Here is a 26,154-nt window from a genome sequence, read left to right on the forward strand (position 1 = left end):
GAAATAATAAACATTTATTAATTCTTAAAAATGAAGTGGGAACTTTTGTCGCAATCTGTAATTATATTTAGAGCTCTGATAAATACTGGTTAGACCTAATTAAGTTGGTCAAATATTAAAACCTACGGTTGGATGAAAGAAAGACAATCTAGATGCTGAATGATTGTCATGTTTTTTTCAAAAAAGAATCAGTACCCGTAATATTATGATATTTTGATATTAATGAATGTAAATAAAGTTTAAAAAATTGGTATCAAAACCTAAAAAGTGCATTTTCTTTTTATTAGGTATTCATGCATTGTTGAAGAGTCTACAAGGCACCAATTCCCTTCACCAAAAAAATTAAAAAAACAAACAAACCCTCAAATATCTTCTTCTCCCCCTTCCCCCCCCCCCTGACAAAGCTTTTTTTTCTGTATGGAACATTCCCATATTAAAAAATAATAGAAAGCATAGGAAAGTGCACTCTAGGATACTTTGAACATAGGCAGATAGACAGTTTGCAAAAGTTGATATATTTTTCTTACTCTATATTCACCGAAATGGTTGTAGTGCCTTTTTGAAATATTTTTCCATGTAATCAAGTAAATGGGGGAAGGTTAAGAAAAAGATGGTATCATAGATTAATCTAACAGAGCATGCAGGGTAATTTGAACCAGCGACTGTGCCAATCGTGACAAAAACAGCAACACCTATTCAAATGTATTATTTACTAGTAGAATAATCTGACACATTTATTAATTCATAATGAATTACACTAATTTATGAATTTCAATGTTTTAACAAAACATAAGCATAAACAAAGCCACAAAACTGAATCTTGTTTTAATTCTCTCTGAGAATATGATCAAATTTTTTAAATTAATTTTTTTATCCATTGTATTGTATTGTTTTTCTTTTTTAGCTACTGTATTCAAATGAAATTTGTCAAAGAAATTGATTCAATAACAGCAAAACATTGATAGATTCAAAACAATGAAAAGTGAAAATGACACATTTCTGAATAGTTACTGAAAACATTGTGTTGGATTTATACATGAAATCACATTTTTGAGCAATTTGTGGTCCATAATTTCAGAACTGCTTGCCAAAACAAAGCCAATTTGGTCTCAAAAGATGCCAAGATTCGAAAGCAAAAAGTAATGAAGCATTAATGTTTCCCTTGTTTAAAATATGCAGGAATGGAGGGAGATTTAACCCCACCCCCCCCCCCAATCATTGGTGCAAACCTTCACTTTCGAGTTAAAAGAAGTCTGAATGCACAGCCTACAATGACCTGTGTATGGAAGGCCAAATTGAAAGAGCAAGTCTTATATGTGCTAGTCATTAACATATGGAGCAGCTGCTCGTATATGACCCCACAAATCCAAAAATTATAACTCTGATAACTTTCTTCATCTTTAAAGGATATTCCTCAAACCTTCACCAATTTTTTTTTTCGACTATATTTACAACAAACTTTTCTTCAGGGTGAACTTCCCCTCTATTAATGTTGATTCACTCTAACATGACATAGAACTCAAACAATTTAATGTAAATAAAAGTCTACACTATAATTTATTGATATTCTATTTAATGAAGAATTTGAAGGCATCACTGATTTTTTCTGATATAAAATATCAGTTATGATTAAAAATAACTAATGACATATTTACATTTGATGTCATACATCAAACACAGAAAACAGATACAGGGAATCGGAATATAAAAACATGCGAATAAACTTGGTATTAAAGACACATCACAATTAATGGGATATTCATACATTTAGAAATAAAGTCTATAAAGGTTTTTTTTAGATATTTATTTCATATTTGTCCAAATAGTGTAGTAGGTTGCAGTAGTGGTTAGTCAGGAGACTTTATATTCTTGGGTCCCGTCTTACAAAGAGTTATGATTGATCCGATCAACAACTACTGAAAGCCAGCAACGCCAACATTTAAACTGCCTGTTTATTCAAAATGTTTTCTAGATGATGTATTGTATACTCCTACATTAATTGTTAAACTCACAATTCACTGGGCTCCTCTTTGTTTTAATGACATTGTGTGCTAATTTCCTGAAGAAACAATTATGCCACTGATGGATTTCCAATTTTCCATATATTTGAGGTTGATTGGATCAATCGTAACTCTTTGTAAGATGGGACCCTGATATTACATGGGTACTCAAGCCTGAAATTAACATGAATTACATTAACAATTAACATGAGTTAATTGAACAAATCTAAGTTTATTGAATCTTACAATTTTGCAGTTAAGAAGCTGCTGAATGGACCACAATTTGTCTCTTGTATTTTACTTAATACAGTTGTCCTATAGATAGATTCCTCTGAAGCAGGGCACATCACTACCATGAATCGACACCAATGAAATATAATCCTGAAACAGGTTTTCGATCCTACAATATTCTACTGCTTTATGAGTATAAAATTGTGCCTTAAAATGTACTGCACAATAGATTAGCAATATTCCGTTCTAGTAAAATATTAATGTCTTCTGTAATAGAATTTGCTTTTTTCAGGCAATTAAATTCAATAATAAACACATTCAAAATATTGGTATGACTTTAATCTCATTATTACACTGTATGCAAAAAAAATAAAGGTTCAGAAGTGATAAGATGCTGAATCAGATCCACATGCTAAAAGTCAAGGTTAAACCTAGCTTATGTCATGTCATTAAAAATATGTTTAGTCGTCTAGTCCAGCTGACCAATCACAACTTCTCATTCATCTACTGGCCCACCAACTGACCAATCCATTGAACATCCGATTCCATTCAGCTTTAAATATATATACATACCCTTAAGCTTTATCGTAATGACCACAATATAGGCATACTGTCAAGAACCGTTCTTATCAGAGCTACCAGTGACTAATGGAAAATTGTAGTCTCTTTCAGGACTATCAAATGGTGATACAATGTAAACTCTTCTATTAACGTACAAAGTTAAACGATTAAAAAGGAAAAATTAAATCAAAAGATAAGAAATCAGTCCACACTGTCTTGTACTACCAAGCTTCAGGGTAACAGAGGGTTGCTTTTATGACAATTGCTCCTCCACAAATTTCTCTGTATATATTAAAAGTGGGGGAAAGGGTTATGAAAGGGGTTTTTTCATGCAGAATCATATGAAGATTAGTATTAAGGTTGAGGAAGGTTTGAAGCTCAAGTTTGTATTTGGCTTTACGTGTGCATTTTCAGTAGGAGCAATTGCCGCAGGAGCAACTGTCATGAAACAGTAATAACAAGTTTCACATCTAAATCCTGGAATAAAAAACCCGCCAAAACACTGAACATAAAAGAGACTGAATACTCCCAATCACTGACATTGATCTTCAGACTGTAAACTCACTCATGATGCTATTAAAATAAGCAAATACATACTATACATTCCACTTAGTACTCTCAAAAATATAAATATGACTAAATGCCCAATTCACTTTATCTCCTCTAAACATTGAACAAAAGCCAAAATAATTGTTATATAGATGGCACACATTAACATTGTATTGCAGCAAAAATAATGTCCAACAAAAATTGTCAAGACTAATGCCTAATGCTTCATTTACATGGCATGGACATCAGCTCATGAATGCACTCTTGTAAAAATAAAGACAAAAAACAAACAATCAAGCAGAGTTTGTCCAATAAAACTCCATATAATTATATTCAACTCTGTACATTAAAAAAAAACGTAAATAATAGATTATTAGCAATTAGCAAAAAATAGCAATTTTCTGACCCTCTGGAAGTTTCCTGAGTCTAGATGTAGACAAAACCTTTGAACGTTTTACAAGACCTACTTACAGATGAAAAGTTTGATAGTGGAGGGAACAAATAGCTAAACACCCCCCCCCATATTTGTATAAGATTCAATCATTCAAACCCTTTATGCATGGAGTGAAAACTATGAGTCATAGGAATGAAACAGACATGTATCTTGGTGCCTAAATAGGTTTTTATCTAAAGAAAAAAAGGCGAAAAAATGATTAAGAAGAAGGAAATACAAAGGAAAAGGAGCGTTTGATTTCCCCTCATTTATTACACAGCATACCTGTAATATGTAAGTACCAGTATTGAGGAACAACTTTAGTACTACAAGCTAGGCCTGAGAATGAGAATTGAATATAAATATTTTTTTCTTCAGTTAATGTGCTGACAAAGGATAAAATATTTTCATGAAAAAAATGCAGATAGGACACATACCATAGCACTATTTAATAGTATTGCGTTCACACATGCTTCAGCACACGCATCACTTCATAGACCTTTCCAATTTTTAAAAGCCTCTAAGTTAAATTTAAAGATTATTTCATTTCATGAAATATTGAGTTTTTTTAGCTGGTGAAATGTATCATTAGTAATTTGTTAGGGTGATAAAATCCGCTATCAAAATAGACCACACAGTTATCTATAATAATTATGTGCAAAATGTTTGCTTAAATCTACAATTAACAAAAAAAAACTCCCCTGACATGTGAACCACTAATTACATGTAGAGTACATCACAATCAGCTAACTGAAATATTTAGATATAATTATTATCAATTACATGTAAAAAATAAAAATTAAGAAAAAAACATTTATAGTTTTCTTCCACTGGAAAAATGTCATTCAACAACAACTTTTATTGGTCCAATAATGAGGGGTAGGGGGTTTCTTGTCAATGTCATGAAATGCTCTTCCAAGTAGTATACTGGGTTTTTTTTCACCAATTAATGAGTACAAATACTGGGCTCTAAGCACACATGAAGCATGGTACATATACTATGACAAATTACTTTTAGATTGCCTGATAAAATATTTCAATTATTGCATCAAATAATGGCAAATACAGTTAATAAGACCTTCAAAGATTTGGACTCACTGAAATGTTCAAGGCTATTTGTCTCAATTCATGGAAAAGTTTGGCAAGAGTCAATAATTATAATCAATAAAATGCAAACAAAAATGCTAACATGGCAATAAATGAATAACTAGTAGATCTGAATAGAAATGAATAAAGGCTTGATGTAAAAAGAATAAAATTGTTAATCAATGAAAACATACCAATGAATTAATACTATGTCAGCAAGTCTAGCATTTCATGCAAGAGGTAAAATTAACAAACAAAATGAATGAATTGATTAATACATGAATTAACAAGTGTCGCTAGGGCGAGCACATAATACGCTCGCCTGTAACGCAGAAAATGGAGTTCTTGGTCAAGCAAGAAAAGTGAAAGGTGGCGACTTGACCAATGACCTTTTGACCTAAATCTCAATAGGCTTCCTGGGATCCAAGCTAGTATCATACAAACAAAATTATAGGTTAAGTTAAACTAAAGTTATCACGTTTACAAGGACTCAAGAAGGGTAAGATGAAAACCTGTCACTGTGACCTTGACCTTTGGACCTCAAAATTGATAGGCTTTCTAAGGTCCATGCTAGTATCATACACACCAACTTCTCTGGGCCTAGGTTAAGTTAAACAAAAATTATCGCGTTTACAATAACTGCAGAAGGGCAAGATGAAAACATGTCACCGTGATCTTGGCCTTTGATCTTTGGACCTTAAAATCAATAGGCTTCCTGGGATCCATGCTAGTATCATACACACCAAATTATATGAGCCTAGGTTAAATCAAACTGAAATTCTCGCATTTACAAGGAAAAGTTAAGACGGACTGGCGGACGGACTGACGGAACCCAGCGTGATGCCATAATACGTCCCGTCTAGGACGGGCATATACAAATAAAATGGCATTTGGCATCATGAAGCAGTATCTGATACAAAAGATATCACAGTACTGTGCATCATTTGCTCTTTTCGTGTAAATCTATTCAACCGGTAAGATTTGGCATACTTTTCATTTATACGTAATGCTCTTTGGTGGTCATCTAACTGGATTCTCTTCAAAATCATTTTGAGATCATTAAAATGTCATTTATGTTAAAGTCTAAACCTTATAAAGTGTAAACTGTATGCGAGAATTGGCTAAGCAGTTTATCTTATACCGCGTTCTCACTTAGCCCCAGCTCACGATTTAGACCCGCGAGGGGAGTCTAACTCGCCTTTTTTCCCCAGCAAAAAGGTAGGATCTGACCTGCAAGCTGGGGGAGACACAACAATTTTTTTGCAGAGTGGACAGAAAGCCGATTGCAAACTTGTTTTTCTACGCACGCAGTCCGTCAAGAGTACACTCGAGTTTATGCAGTCCCATACCTTACGAATTGTGTATTGTATAACTGCTTTCCATTAGTTATGTGCATGCAAGTCACGGCACTGTACTACTGGTTTATGGTTAATTTTCAAGGCAAGCGCGCGCCATAGTTTGTTTACATATTTATCGCGGAGAATTGTGGGTAATTGGCAGAACTGACAAGCAAGGCGAGTCTGCTTCACAAGCTAGGGCTAAATATGAACCCGAGGGAGAAGACGGCCCACGAGCTGATGCTGACTCGCGAGGTGAGTCTGATCTGCGAGCTTGGGCTAAGTGAGAACGCTATAATAGGTGAGTACTAGGTAACATGAATTATTGATTTGGCAAGTACTGCACTCATTATTAGGTACTACGCCTTTGACCTATTTTAAATCAACAAGGACTTGTTTCAAAATTAACCTCAAGTATTCACTGCAGGTAACAATATCAAGAGAAAGTGTTTTTCTACAAACTAAACTGTTGCATTGTTATCATACATGAGATTTACATTATCTACTACATTCTACATGTAAATAGGTAATATCAAACCAACATTAAAAGTATCTACATGTAAAGCTAAAAACCAAGTACACTGTTAAATTGCCAAAACAGATAGGCATAGATGGGTACATGTACCAGTATTGCTTAGGGGAAAAAAATCTGTAAACAAAACCAATAACGCGGCTTGCATACAAGTATTTTGCGAAGTACTATTAAAATTACTTAGATACTAGTTATTTGTACATACATGTTAAAATATTTGGCTGGCCATTTTATCAGAGGTAGGAGTGACCAACACAAATGAAAATAGCTGATATTGCAAAATATCCTACCCTTTTTTTTTTACAAAGTACACATAAAGCTGACAAAAAAAAATAGCTAAAATCAGCTAAACAGCTTAACTAAAGGAATACGCTAGCTTTTCGAATAGCCAATTAAAAATATTCTTTCAACCAAGATGAAACATGTGTTGATGAGTCAGGGTTGGGCTCAATTACTTTCTTCAATTACAATTACTTTTTCTTCAAAAATTTCAATTACAAATAACAATTACTCAAAAAAATGTAATTAATTAAGTAATTGATCGATTACTTTGTAATAGAGCCCAACCCTGGTTTGAGTACATATTAGAGGTAAAAAAAACACCCTAAATACAACCATTATTGAGAATGAAAAGCTAAAAGTACAACGCAAACCACACTTTTATCATTTTGTGTCTTGGAGTCATTAATAGAACACATAGCATATGTGAGGAAATTAAGATGGTGTTTCCAGATCTATACATTAACTACCTTTAGTTTTTTGAAGCACTAAATGATTTTTGGACACAATTTTTTTTGCTGGGCTTCACTTTTGTAATATATCACAGAAATATGTGAAAAGTGGGTCTTTGCAGCTTAGATTTTACAAGTCATATCAATGTTAGCCTATACTTTTATCTCTTACACCCAATTAATATTGGATTCTGTATGCTTTCATTTGGTGATCTTTACTACAACCCTATCCCATGATGAATTTGTTAAAACTGCTATAAAGTTATCTTCTTAAGTTTCAACCTGGCCATGGTGCAAAACATCAAGATGATTTCTCCAAGTCTCAGCCACTGACTACTCAAGCCTGAAGTTCCCTTCGACCTTGAAACAATAATAATACTCAATATTTATAACACGCTTTTCCCACATGGCCCAAAGCGCTCACAATTTCAGTTAACATATTTATACAAACAAAAAATCAGAATGACATATTAAATAAAGGCAGTTGCCTAGAACAAAAGAGTTTTAAGGGACTTCTTAAAGGACTCGATTGTTGGGGATTGTCTTAATGTGAGAGGGAGTTTGTTCCATTCCATTGAGGATGCAACAGTGAATGTTCTATCTCCTGTCTGTTTTCTTTTAGTTGGATATGTTAATTTAAGTAGGTCTTCATAGGATCTAGTTCTTTAACAAGCTCACAAAAGCATTTCACATAAGAACGTAGAGAGAGAACACATTTTTAGCCCCCATTGCTTTGAGGCACATCAAGCCCAGATGACACATAATTTTTTTACGGATGAGAAAAACAGAGGAGTAATAATAAAGAAAGTCTGTGTACTATACCTTTCTTGAGCAGACACAAAAAGTAAGACTAGTTACATTTCACTAAGACTAGCTGGTTAAACACGACATACTGTATGCATCTCATATGCAAGCAATATCGCAATGGACAAAGCAATTGAAAAGTCATTAAACATGAACATTTCCTCCCCATAAAAAGCAAAGACACTATTACACCATGTATGTTGATTGTCGATACAAACATACAAACAAATAGAAAATTGAAAGACAAAAAAAAAAAGGTGAATCCTCTTGATATAAAGCAGAAAGTGATCAGGATATGCTAGGGTGTTTGATCACTATACTTTTTTTTTAATTCTTAGAATGATGTTTAATTCAATTTCAAATCAATTTGAGTTTATTCCCTGAATATAGTACTCAAAATACAATAATACAGTGATAGATGAAATTACATGTACATGATTAAAATGGAAAATGGCTGCTGCATAAAACCCTAGATGCCTATTTCCGTTGCGATTGCGCAATCAACAGCCGAGATATGAAATTGAAAAGCCCGGCTATAGGGTTAAATTAATTTGTATAGGAAGAGAATAACCGAGAATGAATAAAACATCCCATGTTTCACCAGACAATGTTACAAGCTACTGAAAATCCTTTCATCTGATTGGCTGAGAGCTAATTAGTCAATGAAAAAATAACTGACAAAACTTTTTTCTGAAATGCACACATGGTGAGCACTTAGCATGGCATGAAATCAGGTCTATTGAAAAAAAAAAAATGCTTTAACTCATTTCCAACAGTGACTGTGTTTAGCAATGCTGTTGTTAATTATAATGTTTCTATATTAGAAAAATGGCTTGAACACATCCCCTATGATGAAATCATGGTATTATAACAAATTCTATGGAGACTGCTATTTGGTGTAGATATCATTACAAGAACCTTGATAATCTGCATCAAACAGTAGTCACCAAAGAATTCTTTGATATTTGACACACTAAATGCCTACAAGGTAAGCAATTCTCATGAATTGAACTTATTTTTTGTATGATTTCTTCCACAAAGTCAGGAACAGGTGAATGACATCCTATGAGCTCACTCAGTATCACATGTAACTTCAAACTATTCCCTGCTCTCCTTTCACCATCAATACTGATGATATCCTCAAAAAATGACCGTCCAATTTCATTATGGAGGCTAGTGACTTTAAGAGACCTGCTCATCGCTCTACGAAAAGCTGCATCCTCAACATGGTTAAAAGCGACTTTGAGGGTCTGGAAATCCCGAGAATTTTTCTCTATATGTGTTTTTAGATCTTTTAGAGTAAAGGTGCACCCCTCAACATCATTGGCGGTGTCTGGTGTTTTAATTAACTCATGGTATTTGTGACGAAAGCCTTCATGATCCTGGGTGCCTACAGCGACACCATACCTTGTGGATGGCAGCAAGCCTTGAAGAATAGCCCCTGATGGTCCTACTGGAACGGCAGCATCTCCACAGGGACAATCCAGCTTTGCAAACAGGTCAGGCTCTGTAGATCTAATGGTTACAGATGATGGTCCAGGTATGAATTCAGGACTTAGTGGCGTGTGAGGCGGAGTCATCTCAATGCTTTGCTCAGCTGATTAGAAAAAAGCATGGGAGAAATAAGACCCAAAAAAATGATTTCTATATTTTCACAAGTTCTATGAAATGTGGGGAACTTCAGGCGTTGAATTTCTTCACAAGACACATTTCTATTGGAACAGATTGGAAAAAGAAATAACACAAGAAATCTCCATGGCAACAAGGCCAATCAATGGTAATGGCTTTCAATGGCCTAAAAGATTTAGGGAGGAGAACTCCACTTGACTTGGCTTTCTACATGTCCAGTGGCTTTCTACATGTCCAGATTGATAAAGTTACATAGGTTTTTTATGAAAAACAACATATTCCAAGACATTTTGCATAGTATAATACATAGGGGTACTCCAGGCCAAAATTAATTAAACTTTTATATATAGTCAAATTTAAGAAGCAGGACAATGAAAATTTATCCAAATCTATAAAACAAAGTTTATATATTATCCAGGGTGCTACATAACTTTTTTGAAGCACTTGCCCAGTCGGGCAAGTAAATTTTCAAATAGTTGGAAAATACTTGCCCGAATATAGATTTCACTTGCCCGAAAAAATCCTTCAAAAAAATGTTTTATTGCTTCAAAACAAGTTATAGCCTTATAGTTTTACATACCATACCATTGACGGCTTTAAAAATACATTTTTCAACATGACTACTGATGTACCTTGTAGTTGTATTTCTTTTTTTTAATGATTTTTATCTTGAACATCATGACAAAATATATGGTAAATATGCTCTTTAATTAATTTCCTAATCTCATATATTTTCCATATATTTTGGAGGGGACTACGACACACAATAAAAAAAGGGGAAATCACTGAAAATAACCAGAGAAAAAAAATAAAGGGGGGAGAATGAAAGAAAAAAAGTAAGAAGAAAGACAGAAAGGACGAAGAAATAAAGAAAGAAAGAGAGAGAATGGCTGCGGGGAAGAGAAAAATGGAAAGAAAGAAAGGAAGAAAGAAGGGAAAGGAGGATGGAAAGAAAATAGAAAAAAAATGAGAGGAAGAGAAAGAAAGGAAAGAAAGGAATGAATAAAAGGAAAAAAAGAAAGAAAAAAGGTAAACAGAAAGGAAGGGAAAGGGAAAGAAAGAAAAAGACAGAAAGAAATGAAGGAAAGAGATGAAGGAAAACAGAAAGAAAAAATAAGGAGGAAAAGAAAGGATGGATGGAAAAAAAAGAAAGATCAAAGACAAAAAAAAAGAAAATCAGAAAGAAAGAAGGAAGGAAAGAAGGAAGGAAAGAAAAAAAAAATTGAGGGGATGAGAAAGGAAAGAAACGAATAAAAAAAGAAAAAGAAAGAAAAAAGGTAAGAAGAAAGAAAGAAAAAAGAAAAGGTAAAGGATTGATGGAAGGAAGGAAAAGGGAAAGAAAGAAAACGAGAGAAAGGAAAGAAGGAAGATAGGAAGAAAGAAAAGGTATAAGGATATATGGAAGGGGAAAAAAAAGATAAAATGAAAGACAGACAGAAATGAAGGAAGGAATGAAGGAAAGAGATGAAGGAAGGCAGAAAGAAAAAATAAGGAAGAAAAGAAAGGATGGATGGAAAAAAGAAAGATCAAAAGAACGAAAGACAGAAATAAAGAAAAACAGAAAGAAAGAAAGGAGAAAGAAAGACAAAAAGAAAGGAAGGAATGAAGGAAAGAAATAAAGAAAGAAAAAGAAAGAATGAAAGGGATGAAGAAAGTAAGGAAGAAAAAAGACAGGAAGAAAAGGTAAAGAATGGATGGACGGAAGGAAGACAGTAAGAAAGAATGAAAGGAAGGGGAAAATGAAGGAAGGATTAAAGAAATAGGTAAACAAAGGTTGGATGGAAGGAAGAAAGTAAAAAAAGATAGAAAGAAAAGAATGACAAAAAGAAAGACAGCTATAGTAACAGAAAAAATGAACAAAAGAAGGAGGGAAATTTAAAGAAATAAAGAGAGATTCAAAAGAAGGAAAGATAGGCAGAAAGAAAGAAAACAGAGAGGAAGAAAGCTCAAACTATCCAGTCATAAATAAAGAAGAAAATTTATCAATTTCCTTGGCTAAAGAAAATAGTTACGAAAGAAACCACGTTTATCAACATACACACAAATGCATATGTGGGACTGTCAAACAAGGTGTGTGCGATACAGACGATCATTCGAAACCCGATCTTTTTTAAGCATAACAGAAGTGAAAATTTCTCCTTAAATTACTGCTTACAAATGACAGAGCTACCCCCAATATTTAGGAAATATGGACACTACAAGAATTTTTATTGGTAAGAAATGTGAATTTTGACAGTTCTGTGGGAGATTTCTTCCAGAGCAAACTTCGTTCGTGCAGCACCGTACTCCGTAGAAACTTGACTACATGCATCGGCTGCGTGGACTACTAGTATGTGCTAGCTAGCTAGGTATGCAAGACTGCCATTGATTCTGTGTGTGTGTGTGTACGTCTCTGAGCTGTGTGTTTATTGCAGAAAATGGCGCAAATTTTGCAATTCGAAAAAAGAAATTAATGATATTGCTTTTTTGGTCTCTTTTTCTTTTCTATATTTTGATGGTGAAATATGGGGAATCTTTCTAAAATATAATTTCCATAGGAGAATTTTGCTTGCCCGATTCGGGCAAGCAGTTTTTGTCTTTGCTACAAAACACTTGCCCGACTCTAACTTTTACTTGCCCCGGGCAATCGGGCAAGCGCTTATGTCGCACCCTGTATTATCAAATTCCTAGTTTTTCAGTATCCAAGTGAAATAGTTTTACATGAATGCATGCCATCATGAATATATGCAACAAGTGAGCTGTTTGATGACTGTCATGTCCTAACTAAAAATCTAATATGTTGTTTATCATGTGTAAAAAAAGTAATAAAATCTGTAACAAAAGTAAGTTGCAGCAATGATGATGGCACATATAAATTTAGTAGTCAATCTTATTGTAACATTCCTGTGGTAAAAAAAAAATGATAAATCATAACTTATTAAATAAAAAACAAAAAAGAGAGGCCAATATCATTGGCTCACTCATTGAAAAATACATGATTACATGCTTTAACCGTTCAAGAAAAATACTGAGAAAAAAAATTAAATGCCACAACTTCATTACTTTTAATCCAAATTTAAAGGAGGGGGTCCAACCTAATAGTATACTGAAATACTAGTAATTGGAGAGAAAAACAATCTGGAAAAGGGGTTGTTTGAGTTTTTTAAAAAATAACAAGGAATAAGAAACTAATTGCGGAACTTAAGAAGTGAAGATTAAAGTCACCAAAATAAACAAATGTAAATCTCAAAATCAGCACTCTCCCATGATTTTCTCCACAAAGCATATTTTCCATCTGGGCCACAGTCAAAAATATTACAAGTAGTGTATTCTCTTATGTCCTCATGACAAAAAAAATTATACAATTCTGATTAAAAATTTTGAAAATGAAGCTATTCTGGGATTTTTGCGATCGATTGATGTATTAGACATTCACGTCTACAAAAGAAATGAACTTTACAAATGAGATGACAAATATAAACAAGTGGAATGCCTCTGGCCGTCTCACCTGCATCACGCGATTCAATATAGCAGCAGTGCTGATTTTGAAAACTACTATAACTCGCACAAGATGTTCAGTGATACTTGGTTACTCTTATTTCCACGTTTTATGAACTAGACCAATACACTTATAGAGATATGATGGCAATTCAACAAATACCCCCAACGTGGCCAAAGTTCTTTGACCTTACATGACCTTTGACCTTGATCATGTGACCTGAAACTCGCACAGGATGTTCAGTGATACTTGATTACTATTATGTCCAAGTTTTATGAACTAGACCAACACACTTTCAAATTTATGGCTGTAATTCAACAAATACCCCAATTTGGCCAAAGTTCATTGACCCTAAATGACCTTTGACCTTGATCATGTGACCTGAAACTTGCACAGGATGTTCAGTAATACTTGATTACTATTATGTCCAAGTTTCATGAATCAGATCCATAAACTTTCAAAGTTATGATGGTAATTTAACAGAAACCCCCAATTCGGCCAAAGTTCATTGACCCTAAATGACCTTTGACCTTGGTCATGTGATGTGAAACTCATGCAGGATGTTCAGTGATACTTGATTAACCTTATGTATAAGTTTCATGAACTAGGTCCATATATTTTCTAAGTTATGATGACATTTCAAAAACTTAACCTTAGGTTAAGATTTTGATGTTGATTCCCCCAACATGGTCTAAGTTCATTGACCCTAAATGACCTTTGACCTTGGTCATGTGACATGAAACTCAGGCAGGATGTTCAGTAATACTTGATTAACATTATGGCCAAGTTTCATGAACTAGGTCCATATACTTTCTAAGTTATGCTGTCATTTCAAAAACTTAACCTCAGGTTAAGATTTGGTGTTGACGCCGCCGCCGCCGCCGTCGCCGCCGTCGCCGCCGCCGTCGGAAAAGCGGCGCCTATAGTCTCACTCTGCTATGCAGGTGAGACAAAAAGCATGTGCAAGTGTTGGTACTAAACATTAGCAAACAATCCCTAAACAAGCCTTTTCACTAGCAGTGCTAACTTTGAAAACTACTATAAAATAATCATTCACAAAAACACCATTCATAGAATGACATAATACCACGTTCATTGACCATAGATGACATTTGAACAGTGACTTGTCAACTACACCCATGTCCACATTTCATTCACTCTATCCATAAACTTTCAAAGTTATGATGGCAATTCAACAATTACCCCAACATGGCCTAAGTTTATTGACCTTAACTGACCGTTGACCTTGGTTTTGTGACCTGAAACTCACAGGGGATGTTCAGTGATACTTGATTACTCTTATATCCCAAGTTTTATGAAATAGATCCATAATCTTCAGAGTTAGGATGGTAATTCAACAAATACCCCCAACACGGCCAAAGTTCATTGACCTTAAATGACCTTTGACCATGGTCATGTGACCTGAAACTCGTACAGGATGTTCAGTGATACTCGATTACTCTTATGTCCAAGTTTTATGAACTAGATCCATAAACCTCCAGAGTTAGGATGGTAATTTAACAAAGACCCCCAACACGGCCAAAGTTCATTGACCTTAAATGACCATTGACCATGGTCATGAGACCTGAAACTCGCACAGGATATTCAGTGGTACTTGATTAACCTAATGTATAAGTTTCATGAACTAGATCCATAAATTTTCAAAGTTATGGTAGTAATTCAACCAATACCCCCAACTTGACCAAAGTTCATTGACCCTAAATGACCTTTGACCTTGGTCATGTGACCTGAAACTCGAGCAGGATGTTCACTAATACTTGATTAACCTTATGCCCAAGTTTCATGAACTAGGTCCATATACTTTCTAAGTTATGATGTCATTTCAAAAACGTAATCTTCGGTTAAGATTTTGAAAATAATTCTCCCAATATGGTCTAAGTTCATTGACCCTAAATGACCTTTGACCTTAGTCATGTGACCTGAAACTCAGGCAGAATGTTTAGTAATACTTGATTAACCTTACGTCCAAGTTTCATGAACTATGTCCATATACTTTCTAAGTTATGATGTCATTTCAAAAACTTAACCTTAAGATTTGATGTTGACGCCGCCGCCGTCGGAAAAGCAGCGCCTATAGTCTCGCTCTGCTATGCAGGCGAGACAAAAATGATTACATCTAAACTTACGAGAAAATATATAAGATTCAGAAACATCGTACCTTAGACCGCAGTAACCGCTAATTCCTTTCAAATGATGATCAAAACTTAGTCATCCTCGATTCCTTCGTTGGTCATCGTAAGTTGCCATCTTGGATGACGTCATCATCTTTACAGACGTATTTACCAGTCGCTATTATACCGCGATTCGTGCCGCTTCTTTGCGCTTGTCTATGTGCGTGCGTTCTGAACTTGTTGCTCGCATTGATTGGCCAGGATTTATTCTAATCGGAAAGCCTCGATAAAAGCATAACTCAATGAACGTAGTGGTAGTGCGCGCGTTTATAATAATAGCAAATATCTCGGGAAATATCTCTCACTCGGTCGATCGACATGCATGAGGGGGAAAAAGAAGGACTTTCCAGTTTTTTAATACACAGAAATCAGGTAAAGTCGGAAATAGGGAAATAAGACAGATAGCAGGAAAAAAGCCAGACTTCCGTATAAAGATGGAAAAGTGGCATCCCTGTAATTAGGCAATACATATTTCAACTTTAGGCAATACAATCAAGTTTGACAGCTATAGAACAGGGTTGTCATGCAGTCAAGCTATGCTCACAGTGACGACCCCTGTAACTTTTTTACTTGATATGTTATACAAAATAAAACTTTAATTATTTTCCTCATAATTAGAAATTATTTTATTTTAAATCTCTTTGATACAAATCAAATATTTTGTTACATAATCTGTTCATTGTATTTACTTTGTTAATTTGTATATGAAAAAGTTGCAGATAAACATGGAATTGAAATAAAATAAAATGAGAAAAATGAGATGAAATGATGAAATGCAATGAGATGAGATGAAATGAGCCGAAATGAGATGAAATGAAATGAGATGAAATGAGATGAAATAAGATGAGATGAAATGAGATGGAATGAGATGAGATGAGATGAGATGAAATGAGATGAAATGAGATGAGATGAAAAGAAGTGAGATGAAATGAGATGGAATAAGATGAGATGGAATGAGATGAGATGAAACAAAATGAAATGAAATAAGATGAAATGAGATGGAATGAAATAGTCTGAAACTCAACCTCCCACCCACATCTTCAATTACATTCCTGCACCTTACCTATCATTGGCTCACTTGACGGTGACGGAACTACACACTGATTCTTCATGCACTTGTGTCTCCTGATACAATATACTGCACAACAACCTACAATGACTGCAAAAACTCCAGATAGCCAGTAGATGACACGTATAGATATGTGTGGCAATGGGGAGCCATCTGAATAAAAACAATGAATAAAAGTAGTTTCTCAAGGTGATTATGAATTAACACATTCTACAAGTGTGTCATTACAAAGGTATGAGTGTAAGAAAAGTCCAGGGGTGGTATTCTGAAAACGTTCTTATCTTTGTTCTTATCTTTTATCTTATCTCATTGAGATAAGAAGACGCTAAAATCATTGCAAATCGGTATTCTGAAAACCTTCTTAACGCGTTCTTATCTTTGTAAGGACTGCCTCCTTCTTATCTTCAACACGCCCATTTTTAGGATATTACAATCAAAATGCGCTTTATATTGGCAGTTTAACCAATAGAAGCGTTCCTTATGTCAAGAGAATATCATGGGCGCTGTGCGTACACTGTTTCTGGCGCATTGCGCGAAATAGGCATTTTATACGCAATGACTGATAATTATTTCGAGACACGTGCACAAAATAAAGAAAGAAAAAAAGTAAATAAAGCAGGTACGAATAAACAATAAAATATGAAGAGAGACAGTAAGTAGACAGAAGGGTGTCAGAATGAAGCAGAAATTAAAAAAAAAGATGAAAGGAACAAAGCAGAAAATAATGAAAGAAATAAAGAGTAAACGAAAGTAAGCAATCAAAAAGGACTTAATAAAAAAAATATATAATAAAAATAAGGAAATAGAAATAGAACGATTATCAATGATAAAGTGAGGAAGAAAAAATAAAGAAAGAAAAGAAAGAAACTTAAAGGAAAAAAGTAAAAGGACAAAATAAAAAAGATTAAAAGAGGATAAAATGAAGTAATGAAGAAGTGAAAAAGAAAAGTTTGAAAAAAAAGACAGTGTGAAAGAAAGAGAAAACGAAAGAATAAAAAAATGTAAAAAGTGAAGGAAGAGAGGAAAAGGAAAATGAAACAAAGAAATAAAGATGAGAGAGAAAAAAATAAAGGAAAATTAAAGCAAAAATAAAGATTACAGAAAGATAAAAGAATACCCATAATAAAAGAAAGAACAAACGAATGAACGAACGAAAAAAAGAAAAAAAAACCCCAAAAATAAAAAGGAAAAATAAAAAATAAAAAAATAAGGGGAAAAAATAATATTAAGGGAAGGAAGAAAGAAAGAAAAAGGGGAAAAAAGGAAAAGCACATATAAAGACGAAAGAATGAAAGAAAAAAATAAGGAAGAAATAAAAAGATTACAAAAATGTGACGGAAGAAAGAAAAATGAAAAGAAAAGGAAAGGAAGAGAGAAAGGGGAAAGAATAAAAGCAGAAATAAAGACTTATTCAAGAAAAGAAAGAAAGGGATAAAATTAAAAGGGAAAATAAAAAAGGAAGAACGATGAAGAATAAATGAAACAAATCGAAAGAAAAGTAAAGAAATTAAAAGATTCAAAAGAATAAAACAAAAAATATAAAAGAAGAATGAACTTAAAGAAAGGAAGAAAGACAGACACATAGAAAGGAAGAAAGACAGACAGATAGAAAGGAAGAAAAAGAGAAAATAAATAAAGAAAGAAAGAAAGAAAAAAGGGATAGAAAAAAGAGACGGGAAAATAAAGGGTGAATGAAAGAAAGGGTGGGAGAAATACTTGTGGGTACTTGTTACTACTAGTGGCCATCGATTTTAAGCAAAAAAGAACGCGGACATCGTGAGATGTGATAACCCTCTAGCTATCTTAAATATCATCATAAATATCGTGAAAGATAAGAAAGAGAAAAGATAAGAACGTTTTCAGAATACCACTTATCTTCATTTTGTTCTTATCTTTTTAGCGCGCTTTTGTATTATATGCGCGAGTAATACATTTACGCGCTCAGCATAGGATGTTTAGCAAGATAAGAAAAAGATAAGAACAAAAGATAAGAAAAAGATAAGAACGTTTTCAGAATACCAATTTGAGATCGTGACGTAGATAAGAACAAAATTAAGATAAGAACGTTTTCAGAATACCGCCCCAGGACTTGGGCTTATCTTACATTCATATCATAGCGCCCTCTCTCATTACTTCTACTATTTACTACAGAAGTCTACCATGTATATGAATGTCAGAATGACCCAAGTCCATGATTCTAAAAACGACCCGAATCCACCAGACAAAAGGCCCCACCCACAAGAAACATAAATATTAATGTTCATAAAAATGTACTCTTAAATTTGTTCTTGATGTTCTCTGATGTCTTTTGGCCAAATATACTTTAATTGCCCAAATAAAAAAAAATATCAATTTTTTTTAATTTTCTCGAAATGACCTATGGACTTAGGCCTTTTTTAAATTCAGATACTCAATATCAAACTTCAATGGGTTCAAGACTTCATGCAGATTAAAAGTTATGCCTTTTCATTGGCGAGGTACAATACACACATCCAATAAAATGTCTAAAAACTGTACACGAGTGAACCATGGTATATGATTTATCCATTTGATCTTGGCCACACTTGTTATTATGCCTAGATGCCGTTATATCTGCCAGATCAAATGAATATTTACTTTACATTTCTTGTTTCATTATCAGAATTCACTTTTGTCTGGTCTGATATCAACCGAATAAAGGCTATAGTTATCAATTCATAACAGTAAAATATTATTAAAGCAGACACGAATCAGTAGCAACCTAACGCCCTTAATTACCCAAATCTGGCCAGGTTGCTAACCTCTACTGCAACATTCTGAGCAGTGTAGTCTTTTAATTTAGACCCATTGGAGTGATAACACACTGATTATTGGAGTGATAACACACTGATTCACTAATCAAAACATTAATAATGCAATACCGTAACTATTTGTTTACCAAGTAGGTTAACAGGTACTTTTCCTCTCAAAATAATTAAGCTTCTCTGGAATTGTAAAATTGAAAGCTGATATATTTTTCTGTATTATAAATAATTACCTCAAAGGGCATAATTTTAAGACTAGCTTTTTATAACAGACAATGAATGAGAGACCATGCACAGTTCGCTCCCTCTTTAACAATGGCCATCAAGTGGAATTCAAAGCTAACATTGCAGAATAGAGCTTTATTCCAACAATGAGCAATATCATCAGCAACATCAAATGCTCAAGTTGCTTCATACCTTTGCTCTATATAAATTCTATAATTCTGCATCACTTTTTTCAAAATATCCTAAGTAGGAATCTCACCAATTTGAGGATTGGTGGGTATATTTGGTATATAGCCTGGATCTATAATGTTAGTGTGGCAATGAGCCATGACCTCTTTGACCTTGTAACCACAAACATAATCAAATCATATTTGCTCCAATATGCATGCAGAGCCACTTTGGACATTGAAATTGTTTGGTTCAATCAATCAATTCAAACTTTATAAAAAAACACGAGTCACAGCCTAATGGCTGAATTGGTCATTGGTTACATAATTACATATTTTAAACAGTAAAACACTGTATACACTGAGATAAGAAATGTCTACCGGTACTTAAAAAGGCAAAATTGCTTAGGTAATGAAAATAAATAAACATTGAATAATAATTATTTTTAGAAAAGGGACTATAAGACAGGAAATGATTCCAGTCGAGGTCGAGCTGAAATTTCATATTTCATGGATACGGGTGAAAGACAGCACTTGTAATTCTTGAAATGAGGGAGAATCCCAGGATAGACAGATTGAAGCAAGATTGTCGCAAAAATAATCAAAATTTAGTACAAAATATTAAATGAATTTATGACAGTTTGAAATCATTGATTTGTATTTTACTCTGGTGATTCCATTACTGGCAATGTTGCTTCAAATAACATTTTTTTGTTGTTGTTTGTTTTTTAAACATTCCTCTCAGAAGCCATCAGTCCTCACAGTAGATATTGTTTGTTTGTTTTTAATCTGTTTTAACAAAAAAAAGAATTGCAATTAATCCTGATCAGATATAAATGAAAAAAACATGATTTTCATGACATGAGAGAATTTGGAAACATTGAAAGTCAAGAAGTTCAGAGGAACCTAAAACACTCAGCCATTTTTTTTTGTCAATTCAAATATAATCAAAATCCAAATACACTCAATCTAAACTTGAATTGATCGTTTTCTGTTTATTTCATGAAGATGCTTTCAAGTGAAAAATAATAGCATACCAGTGGGGCTTGGCTTTGTTGAGGAAACAGAGGTAGTACTCCCAGATATAGTCGTTTGTGTCGATGTTCCCTTGGTTGTTGTGGATGGAGCTTCAGTAGTTAAATCTGAAGAATATTAAACATATCAAATATAATAGAACTTTTTTTATTAACATGATGTGCACACTTGTAGACTTGTTATGCTGGCTATTTTTTCATGAAATATACCGTAACTGATATGATACCTAATTCCTCTGGAATATGTAAGCAGTATTTCTAGTTTCTTCACAGGCTAAATCCATTTCGTCTACAATTATTAAATTTATTTTTCATTTCATTTGGTCTGATACCCATTTAGTCTAATTCTCATTTATATGTAGTCTATATTTCATTTAAAAGTCTAATGCCAAGATACGCTTGATTTTCACTTCATATACTCAAATTTGGTTCATAACTGTTCATCTACATAGACTAAGTGGTGTCGAACCAAGTTGATATTAAAATGAAATGGGACTATATATATATCCAATTATAAATGGAAAATGAACTAAATGGCAATAAAACCAAATGGTAAACTCGTAGACAAAATGGTTATGTATCTAGGATTAGACACTTATACATGCATAACTTTGGTTTTCATGAGGCAAGAACTTTGATTTTGGTCTCATTTTACAGCTAAATATTACAGGAATAATAACAATACACATCTTTATAAAAATAAACGTCATAGAATCATTTATAAATTATGATTTGTTTTTATATTTATTTTATTCTTTAATTTGTAAGTTCTATCATGTGGAATGTTACTTTGCATTGCTGCATGCCAGGTTGTGAAAACCATGATTTCAATTCAATTTGATTCAGTCAATCCTACAGAATTGCATTTTAAATCTTAAATCTTTATAAAATGGATATAAGGAATGTAGATGCATACCTAGGGTAGTTGGGGAAGCTGTTGTTACATCACAGCTATTGGATGGAGCTGATGCACTTTTGTCACTGATTTCTTCTGGACAGCGATAAGGACATGGTACATTTTCGCAGTCCTCCGGGTGTGATATACTCGGGTCCTTCAACTGTTCAATGCTACATGGGGAACATTCTTTAATCCGCCCTGAGCCAAACTTATCACAGTATTCTCTGAATAAAATGAGAGGATGTAAATATGGTATGTAAAAAAATAAAAATAGGAAACAAGAAAGTGGATTGCTCTGGTAAAAGTTGCTAATTTTGAAAATCTGCACATTATTAGGGATGAATTACATGTGATTTCACCAAAATACAAAAAATGTGCTTCTGACGGAAAAAGATGTATAACATATTATTTCTCTTCCAAATGTATAATAAAATACAAGATAACCTGAACTTTTTAGACAAACTGATAGGCATTAATTATCTAATAAGACAACAAATGCCAAAGGGTTATAATGTACAGGATCTAACGGCACACTGTACATGTATACATGTACATGTAGGTGGTCCTAGTCTGCAGGCACAGACCCTGATTGAAACTTTGATAAACAAGTGTGTCTCCACGCAAAGACTAGCACATACAAATCTCAAGAGGACCTTCAGTACACAAGGCAAGAGTAAGCTGCAGTTCAGACCCTTTACTCGAGTGAAGGGTTTGCCCAGCAGACTAAAGGTGGTCCAGTGCAGCAGCGTGTGCGAAGCATGGAGGCCATGCCTGCCAGACAAATTTTTTAATGTTATGGTGGTGCAAAATCATAGATGATGAATAGCTGACCACTGAGCTTCATAAAGTTAGAGCTGCCCATTGCTATGCAATTTTGATTGAATTAGTAATGATCTTTGACTTGAATCCTAGAAAATGTTACTACTGACTTTAAACTGAATATGAACCCAACCCCAAACTTGACCCTCACCTTAATCCTAATCATGTTATCATGGTAAGAAATTCTTCAGAGCGATAGGCAATTTTGCCCTTATGTATTAGTCAAAATAACCCCTAGAATTTGCAAAATGGAATGCTTTGGGGTGATCATCTTTTCTAGTTTCCCTAAGATCAGCTATAAATGATAATCAGGAACATTAAAAAAATAAATATCCTACTGCATACAGTGCTCAGAATAAGATTAATTTTACCACATAATTGCTTGAGCAAAAAAAGTAGCCTTTGAAATGAAAGATATGGCCCTTGAACTTGGCAATCGCCCTAATGTAGCAAAAAATAGCTCCTAAAAATCATAATTATTTTCCTACCATGCAACTGTATCATGTCTTGAGAAAAATTGAAGATATCGAACAGTCGCAGGAAAAAATTGGGGTCACCTTTAAAGTTTAAGCTACAAATGCAACTGAAAACATAATTAGGAACTCAAATAGTATTATACAGAGATTTGACAAACCATGCTTCACAGCACTGTCCTATGGTATGAATGGTACAGACAGAATCTTCCATATCAACACATAAATCAATTCCTATACTTGATTTCCATTCATTGTACTGCTTATGGTACCCAATATGCCTTTGGCAGATAAACAAATAAATAGATCATTCTATAAAGAATCCAGCTACATAATGAAGTGTATTATTATAGACTAACCAATAATCAAAGTATGCCCTGTCCAGAATAGAAAATTAATAATCTATGAGGTCTAACTTACCCAAAATGTGGAGCTCGTGGACATTCCGCACCTAGACTAGGATCTGGTATTTGCCAAAAGCGAGGACCACATTCAGTCAACTATTAAAAACAAAGTCATAGTCATACAGGGCTGTATTTTTCAAGTGTCTTGTTAACTGAAAACATTCATTGCCGGCCGCACAGAAATGTTGTTAGCCTAACAGTGAGCCCAGTCACATCTTTCGGACTGTGAAGTCAAAACATGTTTGTCAATGTGTAAGTAATGCATTGTTGTGACATCAGGCATCACTGGTACATTACCGGTTTAACAGGGTCTCTGTTAGCGCACTGTTAACGCTAACGTTTCTGTGTGGTCAGTGCAGGTGTTGACATATACATATTGTACATGAACTGAGGGTTGTTTCCATCAGTGCATGTATATATGTGTACCAGGGTGACCAGATTTGGGCAGTACAAATATGGGACACACCTTGAAGTCAATTGGAATTTAGCCTCCCTGGCCACTATTTTCAAATGATACAAAAGATTAATGTTTCAATCAAATGGCCCTCACCTTGCATTATGAATATTGGACCTCATGACTTATGGTCCTGAGTTTATGAACCCCCTTTCCCTATTATGACTAGCAAACCTTCAGGTATAGGAACTTCCACATTATGAATAGCGGTCCTTATGACAAGAGGGTATTATGATTAGTGGTCCTTATGACTAGAGAGTATTATGATTAGTGGTCCTTATGACTAGTGGGCTTACCCTGGTGGAATATATTTTTTTATATTATCTTAAAATCTATCACCTATCGTATTTTCATTGTACACAGTTGGAAGTTTCATTTGCTATTAGTATTAATTAGAATTGTAAAGATTTTCCCCACATACACTGTATGAATGAAATACCAATAATGGATACAAAGACTTTGGATAGACCAATGCTAAAAAGCAGAGGCGCAAAAAAATCTGCTTTTATAACTTCTGTATAACTACTGCTGAACTTTTTCTCTACTTAGGTTTAACCAAAAAAAATGAATAATGCATTTAAGATTACAGACATTTTCATCATGTTTTACTTTTTTTCTTGTTTATAACACTGTATAAAAAGATGAATATTTTCACAAGAATGTGTTCAAAATTGTGAAATATAGGACAAAACAGCATCCTGGGCTGCTTGTGATGGATCACACTAATAGCGCCGCTTGGGGATGGCTATGGGGAGTTCCCTTTCCCATACAAAATCAATTCAGTGGCGGACGTGACCCAGAGGAGACAATGATTGGAGGGGCACGATATTGTTTGTGAGCAATCTTGTGCCCCTCCAATGCTTTGTCTCCTCCGGGTAACAGTCCTCCACTGGTAGGGATGCTAGTAAATTTTCTAAATGGGCCTAAAAAGAAGCCAAAACACATCAAGCTTCATATATACTGTACAATACAAAGTAAAAAAAAAAATGCCTGAAATGGGAGGTTGCCAGAGCCTAAAATTGATTCAGGCAAAATACCTGAATTTTGGCATCTCTGTAATTAAGCCCTAATTGTCTTTTCAGGTTTTCACAACATGCAGAAATCTGCGGATACGCAGGAGAAAAGGATCATGCCTGCTTTTATCTTCTTTTTTTTGTATACGGAAGAGGGAGGGCAGGATTCGTATTTGTTTTTCTTTTATCAGCAGTTAGAAAAGATTAATTGCTAAATGAGACATGAGGAGAGGCCAAATGTACATGGACTGTAGGTACATCAAATGTCCCAACAGAAACATCTCAATTTTATTCCCTTATTCTACTTCATTACGGTTATATTGTCATAGTAACATAGAAGATTGAAGATTGGCAGTCCAATCTTGGCACCGATCAAATCCAGTGCACATTTATTCTAAATGATTTGAGTTTTGCCACAAGAAAGAATGTGAAATGACCTTACTTGCAAAAGATTTATTGCATTGAAGAATATAAGAAGAGGAGACCACACATCCGTCATCTTCTTGCTTGTTAGTCCATCTGAAGAAAAGAAGTAAATGCATAAATTGAAATTCTGCATTGTGGTCACACTTTAGAGTCCAGGGGCACTAAAGGAAAATGTGTAAAAGGACTCTTTTGTTTTCTAGTGAAACATGTAATGGTGTTTCATATAGGTCATATGCTGCTGATTGTGTCTCACCCATATGGAACTCCATTGCTATGTAACAGAATCGTATCCATGTGTACTTGGCTCATTGTGACATACTTGCCATATTATGTAAGTAACATCCCATTAAATCTCAGAAATCTCATGAAATCCTAAAAAAATAAGTCCCTTTTATATACTTCTTATTCTCCCTTATGAGTACCAGGTATTACATTGGTGTGTAGGTTCTATTTAAATGTGTTTAACGGTTGCAGAGTAATTTTTCTGACACTCTTGCAGCTAATAAGCCTGGAAATGATAGCATGTCACCTCTGGAGGCACCCAAAAAAAACATGTCATCATGGAACGGTAACCTCGTGGTTTTTGTTGAAAAGACTGATGGTTAAACAGATGTAATTGAAAATTCTTGCAGGTAAACTCTAATAAGACTTTAGATGACCTTCAGGGAATAATTTTCCTGGTATCGCATCGCAATTTGCTCCACATTTTTGAAAGACTGCTATGCATTAAAGTCTGTTGTATAGCACATTTTTACATAGGACTGTACATTACTTAGTCAAGAGCTTTTCTCTAATGACCAAAAATGCCATTGCAAGGAAAATTATT

At 34.2% G+C, this 26,154-nt stretch overlaps 1 protein-coding gene across 1 annotated transcript; it reads right to left on the reverse strand.

Moving 5' to 3' along the window:
• Positions 1 to 4,847: 4,847 nt before the first annotated feature.
• LOC129260923 (uncharacterized) lies at positions 4,848 to 25,419 on the reverse strand. The gene is made up of 6 exons (XM_064114619.1): positions 25,345 to 25,419; positions 23,452 to 23,531; positions 21,758 to 21,963; positions 20,845 to 20,949; positions 16,627 to 16,785; positions 4,848 to 9,861 (listed from the first exon to the last, which is right to left on the reverse strand). Exons 1-6 carry the CDS (start codon positions 25,399 to 25,401, stop codon positions 9,197 to 9,199), a joined length of 1,272 nt encoding a protein of 423 aa, XP_063970689.1. The 5' UTR covers positions 25,402 to 25,419; the 3' UTR covers positions 4,848 to 9,196.
• Positions 25,420 to 26,154: the final 735 nt, after the last annotated feature.

Source organism: Lytechinus pictus, unplaced genomic scaffold (assembly GCF_037042905.1).
Source record: "Lytechinus pictus isolate F3 Inbred unplaced genomic scaffold, Lp3.0 scaffold_19, whole genome shotgun sequence".
NCBI lineage: Eukaryota > Metazoa > Echinodermata > Echinoidea > Temnopleuroida > Toxopneustidae > Lytechinus > Lytechinus pictus.